The sequence below is a fragment of the Polyodon spathula genome, chromosome 5, assembly GCF_017654505.1.
Source record: "Polyodon spathula isolate WHYD16114869_AA chromosome 5, ASM1765450v1, whole genome shotgun sequence".
In the NCBI taxonomy this organism is placed as follows: Eukaryota; Metazoa; Chordata; class Actinopteri; order Acipenseriformes; family Polyodontidae; genus Polyodon; species Polyodon spathula.
The window spans coordinates 8,378,962-8,394,887 of NC_054538.1; the positions used below are offsets into that span (position 1 = coordinate 8,378,962).

Below are 15,926 nucleotides of genomic sequence, written 5' to 3' on the forward strand. Positions count from 1 at the left end.
ACAACAATTGTGATTATTTTGAAAAGGAATACTTCAAAATGCAATAGGCCGTCAAGGCGATTAATGTGTTCTGTTATTAACGCTATAGTCTGTTACGAACACTTAGTTACAAAACTTGGAAAACTACAGACTAATCTCTTGACCTGTTAGTAGGATCATATGTTTTCACTTTGCATCCACCTAACAAATGACATAATTACAGTGGGCCCCACTTTATCGGGACGCCTCGGGAGAGGTCAAAAATATCCTGAAAAAGCAGCTGTCGCAATTAAAACGATAGGCATTTGAGACTGCCTTAGGTCACATTTTGTTCTTTCTAAATGAAAAGAAAAATAATAAAATCACATTGAATGATGATTAAATGTTAAATATATAATTTAAAATATGAGCCAATTGTTTATATATATATATATATATATATATATATATATATATATATATATATATATATATATGTTTATTTCTACATGAAATGAAAAATAATGAAATCAGATCTTATCACAAGATGAGGCACCTGCAATGTTGACATGCCAACTTTCTTTGCAACAGCAGCCTGAGAAATCATAGGGGACTCCTCTTTTTTCAAGAGTACAACTTGCTTTATGGAAGTCACAGTGGAATTACATACTCACTGCACTGTGCTATGTGAACCTGTCTTGCTCTGAAAAGTGATCTCCGTTCATCATTTGAAAATACTGTATCCCAATAAACTGTGCATCTTTAAGTTATCACTAATTTGAAAGCTATAATTTTTCTATAGTACCATAAATCACCAGTGATCTTATGAATCCTTTTGCTCCGGAACAACACTGATTTTCTATGCTGTTGGGGAATTCTTTGTTTTACACGTGGGGCATGGCAAAAAAAAGGTTTTTTGGTTGATAAACAAATTAATACACTTATATAATCATCAACACAGGCAATTTAATTTTAAATTTAATAAATATACTTGTCCATTAAAACTGCTTCTGGTGTACAGAGGTCAAGGCTGAATGAGACGCACTGTCAGTGTAGGTGCAGTTTACTTTATTTTCCAGTGTGTTGTTACTACTTGAAAAAAGGCACTATAGAGCATTAAAAAAGGACCAAAAAGAAAGTACGCAGAAAGAGTACACGGAACTGCAAACGCAAGTCAAAAAGGAAGTTAGAAAGGCCAAGAGAGAAATAGAAATGAACATTGCTAAGGGAGCTAAAACCAATTCCAAAATGTTTTTCCAATATTACAACAGCAAGAGAACATTCAAAGAGGAGATTAAATGTTTAAGAGATACAAATGGCAAAATCGTAGAGGAAGAAAAAAAATAGCAAATATATTAAATGATTACTTTTCACAAGTTTTTACAAAGGAAGATACTGACAACATACCCCACATGTCATCCAGTTCCTATCCAGTTTTAAATAACTTTAGCATAACTGAGGCAGAAGTGTTAAAGGGACTAGGAGCGCTTAAAATAAACAAATCTCCTGGGCCGGGTGAGATCCTCCCAGTAGTACTCAAAGAAATGAAAGAAGTAATTTACAAACCGCTAACCAAGATCATGCAGCAGTCTCTTGACACAGGGGTGGTACCGACAGACTGGAAAATTGCAAACGTAATACCGATCCACAAAAAGGGAAACAAAACTGAACCAGGTAACTACAGACCAGTAAGACTGACTTCTATTATATGCAAAATTATGGAAACTATAATAAGATCCAAAATGGAAAATTACCTTTATGGTAACAGGGTCCTGGGAGACAGTCAACATGGTTTTAGGAAAGGGAGATCGTTTCTAACTAGCTGATTTTTTTGAGGATGCAACATCGATAATGGATAATTGCAAAGCATATGACATATGGGTATATTTGGATTTCCAGAAAGCTTTTGACAAAGTCCAGCACAAAAGATTAATTCTCAAACTGAACGCAGTTGGGATTCAAGGAAACACATGTACATGGATTAGGGAGTGGTTAACATGTAGAAAACAGAAAGTACTGATTAGAGGAAAAACCTCAGAATGGAGTGTGGTAACCAGTGGTGTACCACAGGGATCAGTATTAGGTCCTCTGCTATTCCTAATCTACATTAATGATTTAGATTCTGGTATAGTAAGCAAACTTGTTAAATTTGCAGACGACACAAAAGTAGGAGGAGTGGCAAACACTGTTGCAGCAGCAAAGGTCATTCAAAATGATCTAGACAAGATTCAGAACTGGGCAGACACATGGCAAATGACATTTAATAGAGAAAAGTGTAAAGTACTGCACGCAGAAAATAAAAATGTACATTATAAATATCATATGGGAGATACTGAAATTGGAGAAGGAATCTATGAAAAAGACCTAGGAGTTTTTGTTGACTCAGAAATGTCTTCATCTAGACAATGTGGGGAAGCTATAAAAAAGGCTAACAAGATGCTCGGATACATTGTGAAAAGTGTTGAATTTAAATCAAGGGAAGTAATGTTAAAACTGTACAATGCACTAGTAAGACCTCATCTTTAATATTGTGCGCAGTCCTGGTCACCTCGCTATAAAAAAGATATTGCTGCTCTAGAAAGAGTGCAAAGAAGAGCGACCAGAATTATTCCGGGCTTAAAAGGCATGTCATATGCAGACAGGCTAAAAGAATTGAATCTGTTCAGTCTTGAACAAAGAAGACTACGTGGCGACCTAATTCAAGCATTCAAAATTCTAAAAGGTATTGACAGTGTCGACCCAAGGGACTTTTTCAGCCTGAAAAAAGAAACAAATGGAGATTAGACAAAGGGGCATTCAGAACAGAAAATAGGAGGCACTTTTTTACACAGAGAATTGTGAGGGTCTGGAATCAACTCCCCAGTAATGTTGTTGAAGCTGACACCCTGGGATCCTTCAAGAAGTTGCTTGATGAAATTCTGGGATCAATAAGCTACTAACAACCAAACGAGCAAGATGGGCCGAATGGCCTCCTTTCGTTTGTAAACTTTCTTATGTTCTTATGTTCTTACTTAACAAGCTGTTTAAGATGCTGAAAAAATAAAGTTTAGCCATAGCCATCCAGGTGACAAAGACTAACTCGAGATACACTAATATGAACACCATTTTAGTTTTTTTATTATTACTAAACATTTGTAATGGTTAAAGTAAAATGGTACATTTGTTTATATTATTGATTGATATATTATTGAGGCACTAGTGAGCTTGTAACTTCCTTTGAATTTAAAAGTTTACCAATAAATACTTACTGTGTTAGCAGTTATTCAGTAGTACTTTGTGTATCTTGTAATGTCACAGGGGGGACTCAATTCTAGCCTTTTATTTAAATTGCGGAATAGCGTGGATTTTAAATTTTTTTTATCTGAGAATTTCGTTTATTTATTGCGGAAAACTAGGGTCCTGCTCATCACTAATAAAACTAGCTCAGTTAACGTGTTATGTTAGTTTTGCTAATTTTACAATTAACAATACTTACTAGTCCATTGCTCTGATCCCTGGGATACCCCGTTTTAACTGATGGACGTGACAAAGGATGATGGGAACTGCCAAAGTATTGCCTTGGCAGATAAGAAACATGATGGGGAAAATAAGGCTATGGAAAGGGAACATATGGAAAAAAGCAAACAATTTAAGAAATCAAAATACACAACGAGGTTCCAAACATAAACAGATGTATAACAAGAACAATGCCTGACCCAGTCAGAAAAAAATGATATAAAACCTGTTTAACATTCCCTTTGTCAGCTTGCATATAAAATGATCTTCCTTGTTTTGCCCGACTGTTCTGTTTGATAAATATAAGTATGTTCTTATTATATTGTTCACAGCCTTTGACTGTTGCCGTTTACAATTTTAGATGATTGCATTATACTAGTGTGCTTGTTATTAATGCTTTCAAACAACTGTAATTGCATATGAATATGTACTTTGTTACTACGTATATGCATGGATATTATCCAATAAACCTTAACATTTTTTATACATCTTGGAGAATAACCCTGTCTTTGGATTATAACACAGATGGCAATTATAATTTGACTAAAACAGGCAGCAAACAGCAGTATATGGTGCAATCAGTTTACACATCTAAGCATGGCTGCTGGACGAATAATTTCACTATGTGCCCTGCCTACCAGGTGTCATTTATGATGTGTTGGTCAACCTGCATCAGGAAACTGACCTTAGTTACCTACTGATTATTATTATTATTATTATTATTATTATTATTATTTTTTTAAATCCACAATTGTATAATAAAACCCCAAAAGGGGTTATAATAGAAGTATTAGTTTAATGAGGAAGTGTGTCTTTCCAAAGGGAGGAGGCACTTGCCCTGTTGTAGAAGGGATGCTGTGGCCCGGTCATGCCGCTGTAGTAACTGCTGTGTGGCTGTGGAGACATTACTCCAGCAGCGTTGAAGTGGCCGTTGAAGGATGCGGTGGGTGAGCAGGCGGAAGAGGGCTGGCTGAAAACAGAAGCGGCCCGTGGAGGACCATCCTGCAAGGGTATTGTGGGATAGGCAATTCCTCCAATATCTATCTGCTCCCTGGCAGCACGGACATCTGGGAAATGGTGAGAAACTCCTTAAGACATATAAAATGGCTACTCTGTCGGTAATTCTGCATTCAACTTCTAAATAAATAAATAAATACAACGGGAATTGTGCAAAAGAGAGTGGCCCTAACTCAGCCACCAACACTACAACAAAACATGTTTTAAAATATATTATTACCAATGGTGGGCAACGCTATGAAAATCGTATATCGATATCATGCACATATTTCGATATCGATAATATCAAGGTCTTGAAAAACACAGAAAAATATAACACAACTAAAATATCTATCTATCTATCTATCTATCTATATATATATATATATATATATATATATATATATATATATATATATATATATATATGTTAACAGATATTTACATATGAAAATCAATAACTTAATTTAACTTAGTGGTCCTTTGCTTTACAATATCCCTTGAGAAAAACAAGGTCTTCTTATACAGTTTTACTATTCCATCATCAGCCACCTCAAACCTGTAATTTTTCTATACGGGGTTATTCATTTTCTAGCCATTCTGGAAGTAAAGTAATCTTCAGCTAATCCAACAATACCGCAATATGGACATTATTAATAGATATCATATCAGAATAATCGACATTGGTGCCCATCATTAATTACAGTACAGATCTGGCCCATTTTTGCTTCTTACTTCAACAAAATGGTATGGCTACATAATCGCACCTGCAATAATCTCTCGCAGTTTGGGATCCAGGTTGACAGTACATGGTAAAAAGGTTTTTATGTCCCGTGCTGTAAGAACCGGGGTCCTTGAAGCCAGAAACACTTCGAAGTTGCGGATGTCGCCATCAATTTCGAGCAAGGGCTCCACATCTTTTGTGTTTGGAATATTCTTTGATATTCTGTGGGAAACAAAATAATAAACAGTGAGAATACAAGTTCTAAAGAAAAACTAAATAAATAAATAAATGGGTGAAAAAAGAATATTAATGATCTAGAAGGTAAACCGCAGGTTATGGCACAAACAAACTAGAACTTGTCAAACAAACTAGTCTTTTAATCATTGCTAAACAGGATTTATCATTCCTTTCTTTTTTTGAGGGATGTGTTTAATATCAAAGTTCAATACCTCTTTAAATCTGTGATCGGCATCAATATCTATATTGTTCGATATCGATAATTTCCATTACGTGACAGTGAGGGGTTTGAAAAAAAGGGGTACGTTGCATATTTGACCATCACATAACCACCTTTATCAATGAACCGCCTTGCTAAATAAAGAAATAAATAAATAAATTAGCCTACAAGAGTAATGGTAATCCAGCAAGTGCAGCGTCCGCGATGGAAACAGAAAGAAAGCACTATAGCAATCAGCCTTTTGGTCGATTCCCCATTGAGAGATGGGCTGTGTGAGTGTGTCAGTCAGCTGTGTCTAGCAGTGATGTTTCAATACACCAGTCGAGAAAGCTTTGTGTTTTACCATTTTTTTGTGCAATGTGTTTATATGATGGAGAACACGCTTGCAGATATTGGCAGTGTGTTGTTGTAGCTTTTAAACGCATTTTAATTAAACAAAGCAAGCTTCATAAACACAATGCTTACCGGCCGTTAGTTTAAAATCACAGAAGCAACATTCAAACCAAGCTTCTTATCAACTGTTGGCAATATCAAGCAAGGGTGCAAAATACCGTGACAGAGATATTAAGAAAGCAGAACACCGGAGGCAGGGACTACCAGAGTTAAGAAAGAAGCCATCTGTTGCAGGTTACTGTACCGTTTGTTTTGTCATTTTTTTTTTAAAGCTTTGCATGGAAATGGCTTATAGCAAACCGCATAGCGGCACTGTGTTTTTGTAGCCGAATTAATCTCATTTACATTTGCTTACTTCCCGTGTTTAAAGCAGATTGAGTGTTGTTTTTGTCACTAACCTATTTATGCATGTGCAAATGTCATTTTATACAGATGTTTGCAAATCTGACTTTTACACATATCCGCTATATCCCAGTCCGCGGGGGGTCGAATATGCGACGTTGTACTGTTCTGCTAAAACACAAAAAGCAGTATAATCAAGATTTATATTCAGATACAATAAACCCTATAAATACCAACCATTGTCAGTCTTTTAGGCAAAGAAACACCACACACTAAAGTATTACTTAACCATTTCACTGCTCTGAATGGCGTTTAGATACCAAACGCCCTGAATGCTACATTAAATTGGCACTATTGGCCTTCTGTAAAGTGTTGGTGGTGTCACGGAATTTTTGCATTATTTTGAGATATGCACATGTGTCAGCGTTTCATTTAATTTTGTCCATGTGTTTTAGGGGTGGGTCGGTATACTGTATCGGTTTTTTGGTTTACCGTGGTTTATGTACATTACGGTATTAATACAGTTCCTTTTATTCTTCACAGCAATTATCGTAATTCCTTTATACACTGGTTAATGCATTAGCAAAGTGTCTGAGGAAAATGTTTTTGTGAACTGATACTGTATTTTGATTATGGTTTTGAAGGAAACTGTCATCGACACAGAACACACGTTTCAATTGCTGCGTTCTGTTACCTAGAGCTTGCTTTGCCAGCTGTTCTTGGCTGCTGTCTTTCTGACGTCACACGCAGCTTTTAGAAAAATGCCTTCACCAAACCTTGCAGCAGAGCACGCATTTTCAACATGCTATATTTACATTTGTCTGGATTATCAACAGTCAGTTTAATGTAATTGATTAACATTAACTTTATTGTAAAATTATACATCACTTATCACAGATTTAGTGCATTTATGTTTGTTTAAATTATTTATTTAATATAGCGCTGACAAGGCTGTTCACAGCTTCAATGTATAATGAAGAAATATCGTTCGCCTCCGCTAACAGCAGGTCAGGTCAGGTAGCAGGTCACTCGTGATCTCTGCATCGTCCCTCTGGTTCACAGCCTCAGCCAGCCTACCGCAGTAATATTTCAAAGGTGCGCTGGGTGCTTTAAACAAGGGCTGGGCGCTTTCAGCAAGTTATAACTGTATTCCAATATTCATTGATAAGTGAAGAAATTTTTTTTTTTTTACAAACTCCACATGTGTAATAACACTGTGTAACAATTTTTTTTTTGTTTTTTGTTCTTGGGTAGTAAGTGTTATTTCCTAATTGCTTATGCCTTATAAGTATAGAAAATGGCTATTATTCCCCACAAATATACTGTATTTACAGTATAATCTTAAATCTCGAAAAACTACTCACTTCTAAATCTTTTGTAGTCATTTTTGTATTATTTTAGTATAAATACATGTTAATTTGGATTCATATGTTGTGTGTCTTTTCGTTCACATAAAGCCAGAAAAAAACATTTGCCCGTTTTCCCATTGGAAATAGTGATATTTTGAAATATCACTGTCCTGGTCACAAAAGCAAAGTTTGTGGGGAATAATAGCCATTTTCTATACTTTTGAGGTATAAGCAATTAGGAAATAACACTTACTACCCAGGAACAAAAATTGTGTTACATAGTGTAATCATTGGAACTTACTTGTGCGATATCGTGACGTGCAGTTATAAATCCAATAACACGTTTCAGTATTAAAATACATTCTTTTTTACTATACATATTTTATTTATCCGGTTGAAAAAATAAACAACAAATCTCTGGTCTTAAACAATAAACAGTGGTACATGTTAGGGTTTTAAGCAATAATATCGATCATTTCCCAGTTCTATTTACCATCAGCTAAACAAAGTATTTATTTATTTATTTAATTTACCATCAGCTAAACAAAGTATTTATTTATTTATTTAATTTTATACCTTAAAATGTTTTAACAAACTACAGCACCACGTTATTTTGAGCAAACAATAGACCTCAATATTGTTGTAATGTACAGCTTTAGTTTTTTTTTTGTTTGTTTGTTTTTTCATTCTGATTGTCTTTATAAAAATGTGTGTTTTTTAATTCTGGTTGTCTTTATAAAAATGTGCCAAGTTATTTGGCATAGTAAAATACTAAATACCAAATGTTTAAATCATTCCATGAAAGGAAGAGTGATTCATTGGTTTTACTTTTGTGAATTACAGTAATTTAAGTGATTTACATCAGTCTTTCTTCATTTAAGTCTTTATTTTATAACGAGCATGATGTACTGTATACTGTGATATTAAAGTTACCACATTGTTTTTTTTTTTAACGGTTATCATACCGTGCAAATTTTACACCGTCCCATCCCTAGTGCGATTACTTATGCAGTGGTTTAATGAGAACTGTCTGTATTATAAAAAATGTACTTTTTTAGACATCAAAACACATCGCAAAATTTGGCATGACACCATACTTTTAGAGGTGTCGTGAGTCACCACTTATACGCAGAGCAGCTGAAGATTCAACTACTACCGGACTGGCTAGCAAATTAATAACCCCGGAATCTGTGTACAGTAAAGTATAGAAATATTACGGGTTTGAGGTCACTGATGATGGAATAGTAAAACCATAAAACAAGACCTTGTTTTTTTTCCCAGGGATATTGTGAAGAAAAGCACCACTAAGTTAAATTAAGTTATTATTTTTTTTCATATATATGATGCAATTGTGTGTTTTGGAAGACTTTGATATTAATATTATTAGGATGCAGCCACAATATCAATATAACATTTTCATTTCGTTCCCCACCACTACTTTAAATGGTTAATGTAGACAACAGTTCTTGTAAAATCTTAGGAATGTCTACATATTATATGCTGTTTTTCTGGGCTGACAAGAGAAACAACAGAGATATGTAGAATGTACATAGTCTATAAAAATACATATTTTCAATTTATAAAGGCATCTCTGTATGTGTGTGTTTTTTTAACTGCACACTATCTGTCTTGTTTTTAAAATCATGGCAAATGTAAATGAAATGCGCCTTTTGTGTCTGTTGCCAATCGAGGTTCCTTTGTTTCTTTGTGTAAGCAGCTTCTTGCAGGCTTATTACTGTACTCTATATACAGTTCATTAATACACTCATCAGTGAGGAGTGGATGAGATCTGAATTGATTTTTATTAAAGTAGTGCCCTTAATCAAATTCAATTAACCTGAGACACTTCCTTCAGAGCACTTCGAAAAGGTTTTGTGAAAAAAATATGTTTATTACTTATGCATGTGTGTAGAGAAACATATACATTGTAAACCACAGAATTTACATCTACAGCATCATTTTCAAGTGTTTAGTCTAGACTTTAACCCTTTGCGGTCCTATGTCGGACCAGGTCTGACGTTACAATTTTCCCTTTCCAGTTCATGTCGGACCCTGTCCGACATTATCAAAAAGACATCAAGCACAGGTCTCGAGTCGTTTTTTCTCTGGAAAAAGCCAAGAAAAACCTTTCAATGGCTGAGTGAGACCAATAGGAGCCGAAGACAAAGGGGAGTATCTGAGCAATACACAGAGCCCCTGCACAACAGAGATAACACGGACACAAACAAAGAAGATAGCTGCTTCTGCATCCACTGCTCAAAGAATATCAGACATTTGCAGAGCGTTTTTTAGATTTGATAGTAATACAATAATGATTTGCATCGCATTATTGAGGAGTTTGGTGATCAGGAGAGGATTTATCAATACACACTATGAAGAGGATGTCAAAAATACAGCGAGCAAGGAGTGGGGCAGGGCTGGAGATGCAGTACTGAGTGTCCTGTTGATATGCAGTGCCTTTTAAACCTAGTTTACTGTGCAACAAATATATTTTAAACAGTGCATGTGAAAATAAATTGGACCCGACGTGCCTGACAAGCGCTGACTGATGGTGTGTAGTTCATTGTATTTTCTTTCACACAGTAGCGCCCTCGACTTGTATTTCAGATTTCCTTTGTGCCTTGGCAATAGCACCTAATCACATGTTGTATTTCCATTTATGACTGCCGCTGTACATTATTCTATTATCACCTGGAATTCTTCCTTTGTTTCACTAACTCTATTCAGCATCACACTCGCTGCAGGGAATTTAGTGCTTGTATTTCTCAGTGATATTTTTGTTTCTTAAGCCCTGTGCTTTTCTTGTGCATTATTTTAGACTGATATTTTTCCTTAATACACCAATTTCTGGCACCACCAACTTACAGTAGTCATAGTAGTAACTTTAGGCAATGAAGTCTACAGTTTAAATAAAATTTAAAAAATAAAAAAACTGGTCTCTCTCTTTCTCATGTGACTATCCCTTTTAAGCTAAATTGCTTCCGCTTGCTTTGTTTGCGGTTGCGGTACATAAAGTTGATTATGATCACAAAAATCTAACTGGGGGTGGGAGGGACTGGTATTAATCATGTCAATAAATTGCAATACATTTTCAAGGACCAAAATTTAAAAGGGTATCATATGGCGATTTTAATGAATAAAATTCCATCCACGTACCAATGCACTGAAAACAATGCGGTACTAGTTAGTATATTATACAGTTAAATGTACAAATGCTTTTAAATCGTCAAAAGTATTTTCTTTGCTCCTTTATCAGAAATCACAATGTCTGTTATAAATTTGCAATGTGTTACATGCTGAAAGAAAATACTTAAGCATAAACAGATAAACTGATGAGAGTCCAAAGACACCAAACATCTGACAGGCAAGTGTACAAATAATCATGGTAGTTTATTACTGAGCCTCAGTTTAAAAAATAAACAAAAATAAATACATAAATAAATACATAAAACAATTGCCAGTTAAAGTAGAAAGTTAAAGCACAGAAAACACATAAGCTGATGAATTGAATCTGTCATGTCAGCCCAGTTTTTGAAACATTTGTATTATTCACTGTTTCAGTTAATTTACTGACAAAATAAATTAGTCTGGCTGACCTATGAAAATCTTACTTTGTTTTATTAAAGGCATTTTTAAATTTATTTTATTTGATGTTATTTTCCAAACACAATTGTATTTTGTAGTTAAAATACAGTTTATCCAAAATAGTTTGTATTTGGTATTTTGACAGTTGGATGATTTTCCACATTTATCTTTTGTGTTGCTGCTACTATTTCACGTATTATGTTACTATCACGGTCCACTATGAAAGGCGCTATATAAATAAAGACTGATTGATAAATGCCATCTATAAAATGTTAAGCTTTTTTTAAAGGACTTTTTAGTGTTTTAATGCTATACAATGAAATCATACAATTGTTTTACTGTCAATTATGTTTAGATTATGCATCATAAAAGTAATAATTATTATTATTTTTTTTATTTTTTATTTTTTTTTAATGACTGCTGTTGAAGTTTTGGGGTGCATCCAAATGTGAATATACTACATGCTACCCAGTAAGGGACTCATGCAACCCCTTGAATAGACAGTATTTCATTTATTTGCATTATGACAGAACCTTTCGTAAACAGCTATTTATATTTCTCTTTGTATTCCAGATATTGTTGTTTACTCCAATAATCAACAGAATTAATACTTGCGGGGGAGTTTCTTGTCCACTGTGATTGCTCAGTCTTAGACTGCTTTGGCTGGACTAGATGGCTCTTTACATTTTGCCGATTAGCAGGTAGAAAGCAAGTGTTCAAACAGTTTTATAATTAATTATAAAATCAAGTGTTGTGCGTGTGCCTGTGTGTCAAATGGGAAGGCACTTCACTTCCAACAGTGAAGACGTACAGTAAGGAAAGACTGCTTTACACACTCAAAACAGCATGCGAACCAAATGTACACTAAATAGTCAGAACACATTCACATATATTTTTCATTTTACCATCATAAAACTATTACACAAAAATAAAACAGACTGAAATCAACACGAAACATATTAGTAGGATTTGACTGGTATGATTTCCAACACACATAAGCAATCCATAAAATATGCAGCTTCAGTGACCTACAGGGAAGTGCTTCCAGAGAATAAGGGCATGGCCCGAGGTGAAACATACTTGAGCTAGGCAGAGACACTAAAGTCAAACATTTATATAATTTTTTCATCCCTAGACTTTCATTTTTATTTTGCTGATATGCCATACCGTCAGTTTTTGTCTTACCAGTACACATACTGACGTATAACGCCCCACTTTAACCAATGTCTAAGGGTGGGGGGGGGGGGGGGGTGCAATCAAGCATGTTTAAGTACTTTTCTAAAAATAAAAGAAACATACTTGAATTTTATTAAATGAAATTCAAGCACTTTTCAAGATTTGCACGAACACTGACATTTATATTACATATCAACAGAGGTGCAATGCTATATTTTGAAGTGTGGGGTCGCTATTAACTACCACCCCCTCTCAACCCTACCACACCGCCTGCAGTCCCCATGTCCTTATACACTCAACAGAACCACAGTTTATCACTAGTATTTACGATATTTGAAAGGGCTAACAAGTGTACCAATTGATTACAAAAAAAGGTACCCTTTATTTGTTTGTTGAGATTGAGTTTTCTCTTTTATATAAATGTTTAGCTGATTTTAACTACTTTATTTCTGATATGAGTCTAAAAATAAGAACTGTTCCAATTATTACATCTTGCAAAACACTGACACCTCACAGCGTTGATACAGGTTCCCTTCACCTCTCTTACACACATTATTCACACCTGTTGTTCCAGACCAGGCACACTACATTAAAATTGTTTTCATTATTTACCTCTCAAGGGTTTCTTTGTTTATTTGTATGGTTTATACACATGTATATCTCCATATACTGTACTAACAACAGGAGCAAAACAGTTCAATATTCTACATGTGAAGTATGGAAGCGGTGCTCTCCCTGCCCAGGAGAGGTGGGGAGGGAGGGGCAGTGCTCCCCCCCACAACCCCCCAGCACCACACTCCTGCATATGAAGTGAAAGCAAGCGAAAATTGAAACACTAAAATCTAATAGAAGTCACAGGCTACAACAAAGAGAAAAAGAAATACATACATAAAAAAATACATAAAATAAACCAATAAAGTAAACAAAATCCAACCTGAACCACCAGTCACCGTGGATGTGGTTTGTGAAAAGAATGACATGATCGTCTTAAGTTTCATTCGTTTTTTCTTCAGAAGAGACATGATGAACGTCTGCTTGCTTCGGCAGCTGTTAGCTGCAAGCTGTTCAAGCACATTTCTCAAACTCAGTTCATGTACACTGTAGCCACAGGAGCGTGACAATGCAGAATTTTGTTTGCTAGACGTGTGTGAAGCTTTGAGAGTACAGTTCGTCTGTAACTCCACAAAACAAACAAGTCCACAAAACAAATTTCAATGTAGTCATATTTTTCAGACCACAAATACTGACCTTTACCTTTTTTTGGTTGCAGAATGCTATAAAATGACCCAATTAATTAATTGTTGCTAATTTACTTTAGACATTTTAAATAATGATTGGTGAGAAAATAGACAAAAAATCTATCTATTAATTATTTTAAAGCCTTTCCTTAGCCCTACCTTAAGAGTGGATAAAAATAACAAAACAGTAAGAATTATGTTTAACAATACATTGACTAGATAAGGGCAGCATGGCAACTCAACAGGTGTTCTGTAACACTTTAAATTGGACATTTTTATATCCCATATTTATTGTTGTTTTTTGTTTGTAATACCAGAACTTTATATGGCTGACCTTTTTATTCTTACATAACAGTTTTTTCACATGTGATTTCTGGCCAGGTATGACACAGTAAACTAAAAGCTTAGGCATAATGGGAAAAATAGCATTCAAATTGAGTTGGACAATTACTGTATTTAAAGATGTTCACCCACAATGATGCTTTACACTACTGCAAAAATAACATTATGACTAAAAAAGGCAGAACTACTAATCCTATATTTGCACTGGGACACAGAGTATGGTCTAGACCTGTGGTTTTCAACCTTGTAATCTCAACTACCAGTGTTTTCAGCAGGGACCACCAGGTGTGCCAGTAACTATGTGCAATCTTAAACGGCTGTTATAAAACAGAGACCTTCCCCATTACAACCAGTTTTCTCACTGTAAATGTGAAGGCATCATCTGATTATTTGACAAGAGTTCCCCACAATCAACAACACAAAGTGGCTGCTTTGGTTCCTCATCAGTAACTTTGAAAGTTCAAAGCAAACTTTTTGCTTTAGGAGCCAATGGCTCATAGGCCAAAACAAATTGGTTGCCAAATTTAAATTGCTGGGTACCACTTCAGGAGTAAGTACAGGGGTGTGCAATTCATATCCCCCAACTCCCGGGACAATAAGATTTGCGTGAGGGTCCAACAAGTTTTGCCATTATACTTTGCCCGTTGGACAACTAGTTTCTATTTTTTTTCCTATGTTTGTTGTTTTGCTAGAAAGACACTCCAGGTATATTTCTAAAAAGACACTCCAGGTATATTTCTAGAAAGACACTCCAGGTATATTTCTAGAAAGACACTCCGGGTATATTTCTAGAAAGACACTCCGGGTATATTTCTAGAAAGACACTCCAGGGATATTTCTAGAAAGACACTCCAGGGATATTTCTAGAAGACATGCAAGTTTCTCAAAACTGAGTTGTGGAAGTCTAGCACCTACACAACATTTTAAAAAGTGTTTACATCCCACCCTGTCACTTCTGATTGGCTAGCTGTGGAAGAAGCTGATCTTCTATTGGTTACAAAGAATCCCAGAAATGGTTGCCTGACAGTCTCTGGTAAGGCAGACTAATTTTTTAAAGTTAAGGTATTATTAGCAAATAAGTGATGTTGCTTTCTTAATACATGAAGCTGACATTTAAATACAGCAATCTAGTAAAGTTACAAAACAAAAAAAAAAACGCCATGAAGATTGACAAATATGTTTATAGTTATAGAAAGTAAATGCTTACTTATTAGATTATCTGTACGATATTTTATTTAATGACATATCATGGTAGTGTGTTTATGTATTAATTCATTTATGTATTTACTTTTCAGTGAGAGTAGTGCAGGGAAAGAATGTTTCCCCACCCAAAAAAAATAAAGCCATCAGGGTATGAAACCAGGATCACCCTGCTGCATCAGTGTTCCACTTAGCCATCACGGGACAAGGTGTCAGATGAGGAAGAATAGCTATAAAATGTTGTGCATTGCTTAAAAAAAGTATACAATAGAAATAAACAAAAGAAAAAAATTGTCTTTGCATAATTTGATGGAGCCTACTATAAATATTGTGTGCATTTTGGTAGAAAAACAGTACCTAATGCAAAGAAGCTTGCCAGGTTATACACAAGTCCTTTAAAAATCTGGGGTTCAGGAGTTACAAAACTGAAAGAATGTCACGAAAAATGAGAATTCCACAAAGCAGCTGTAATAGTTGGCAATGATTTTGTATCTATGATGCAACTTAACTAAAACACCTGTGCATCAGGAGTTGGATTCAGCTTAAAGAGAAAGAGTGGGGAAAAAACAGGCAGAAGCTATTTTTATACTTGAATAACTCCCAAGTATTGCTTATTATAGTTGTACTCTTAGTATGTTACTTAAATGTACTAGCAAATGTGTTCCAAACTG

At 35.1% G+C, this 15,926-nt stretch overlaps 1 protein-coding gene across 3 annotated transcripts in view; it reads right to left on the reverse strand.

The window, feature by feature from the left end:
• The window catches only part of LOC121315508 (kinase D-interacting substrate of 220 kDa-like), a 64,005-nt gene that overhangs the window by 11,519 nt on the left and 36,560 nt on the right, over window positions 1-15,926 (reverse strand). For all 3 annotated transcript variants that reach the window (XM_041249654.1, XM_041249653.1, XM_041249652.1), the window contains exons 23-25: window positions 5,217-5,395; window positions 4,291-4,520; window positions 3,434-3,550 (exon numbers count right to left, since the gene is read on the reverse strand). In XM_041249654.1, coding sequence (XP_041105588.1) covers window positions 3,434-3,550; window positions 4,291-4,520; window positions 5,217-5,395 — 526 coding nt within the window. The remainder of the gene's footprint in view (window positions 1-3,433; window positions 3,551-4,290; window positions 4,521-5,216; window positions 5,396-15,926) is intronic.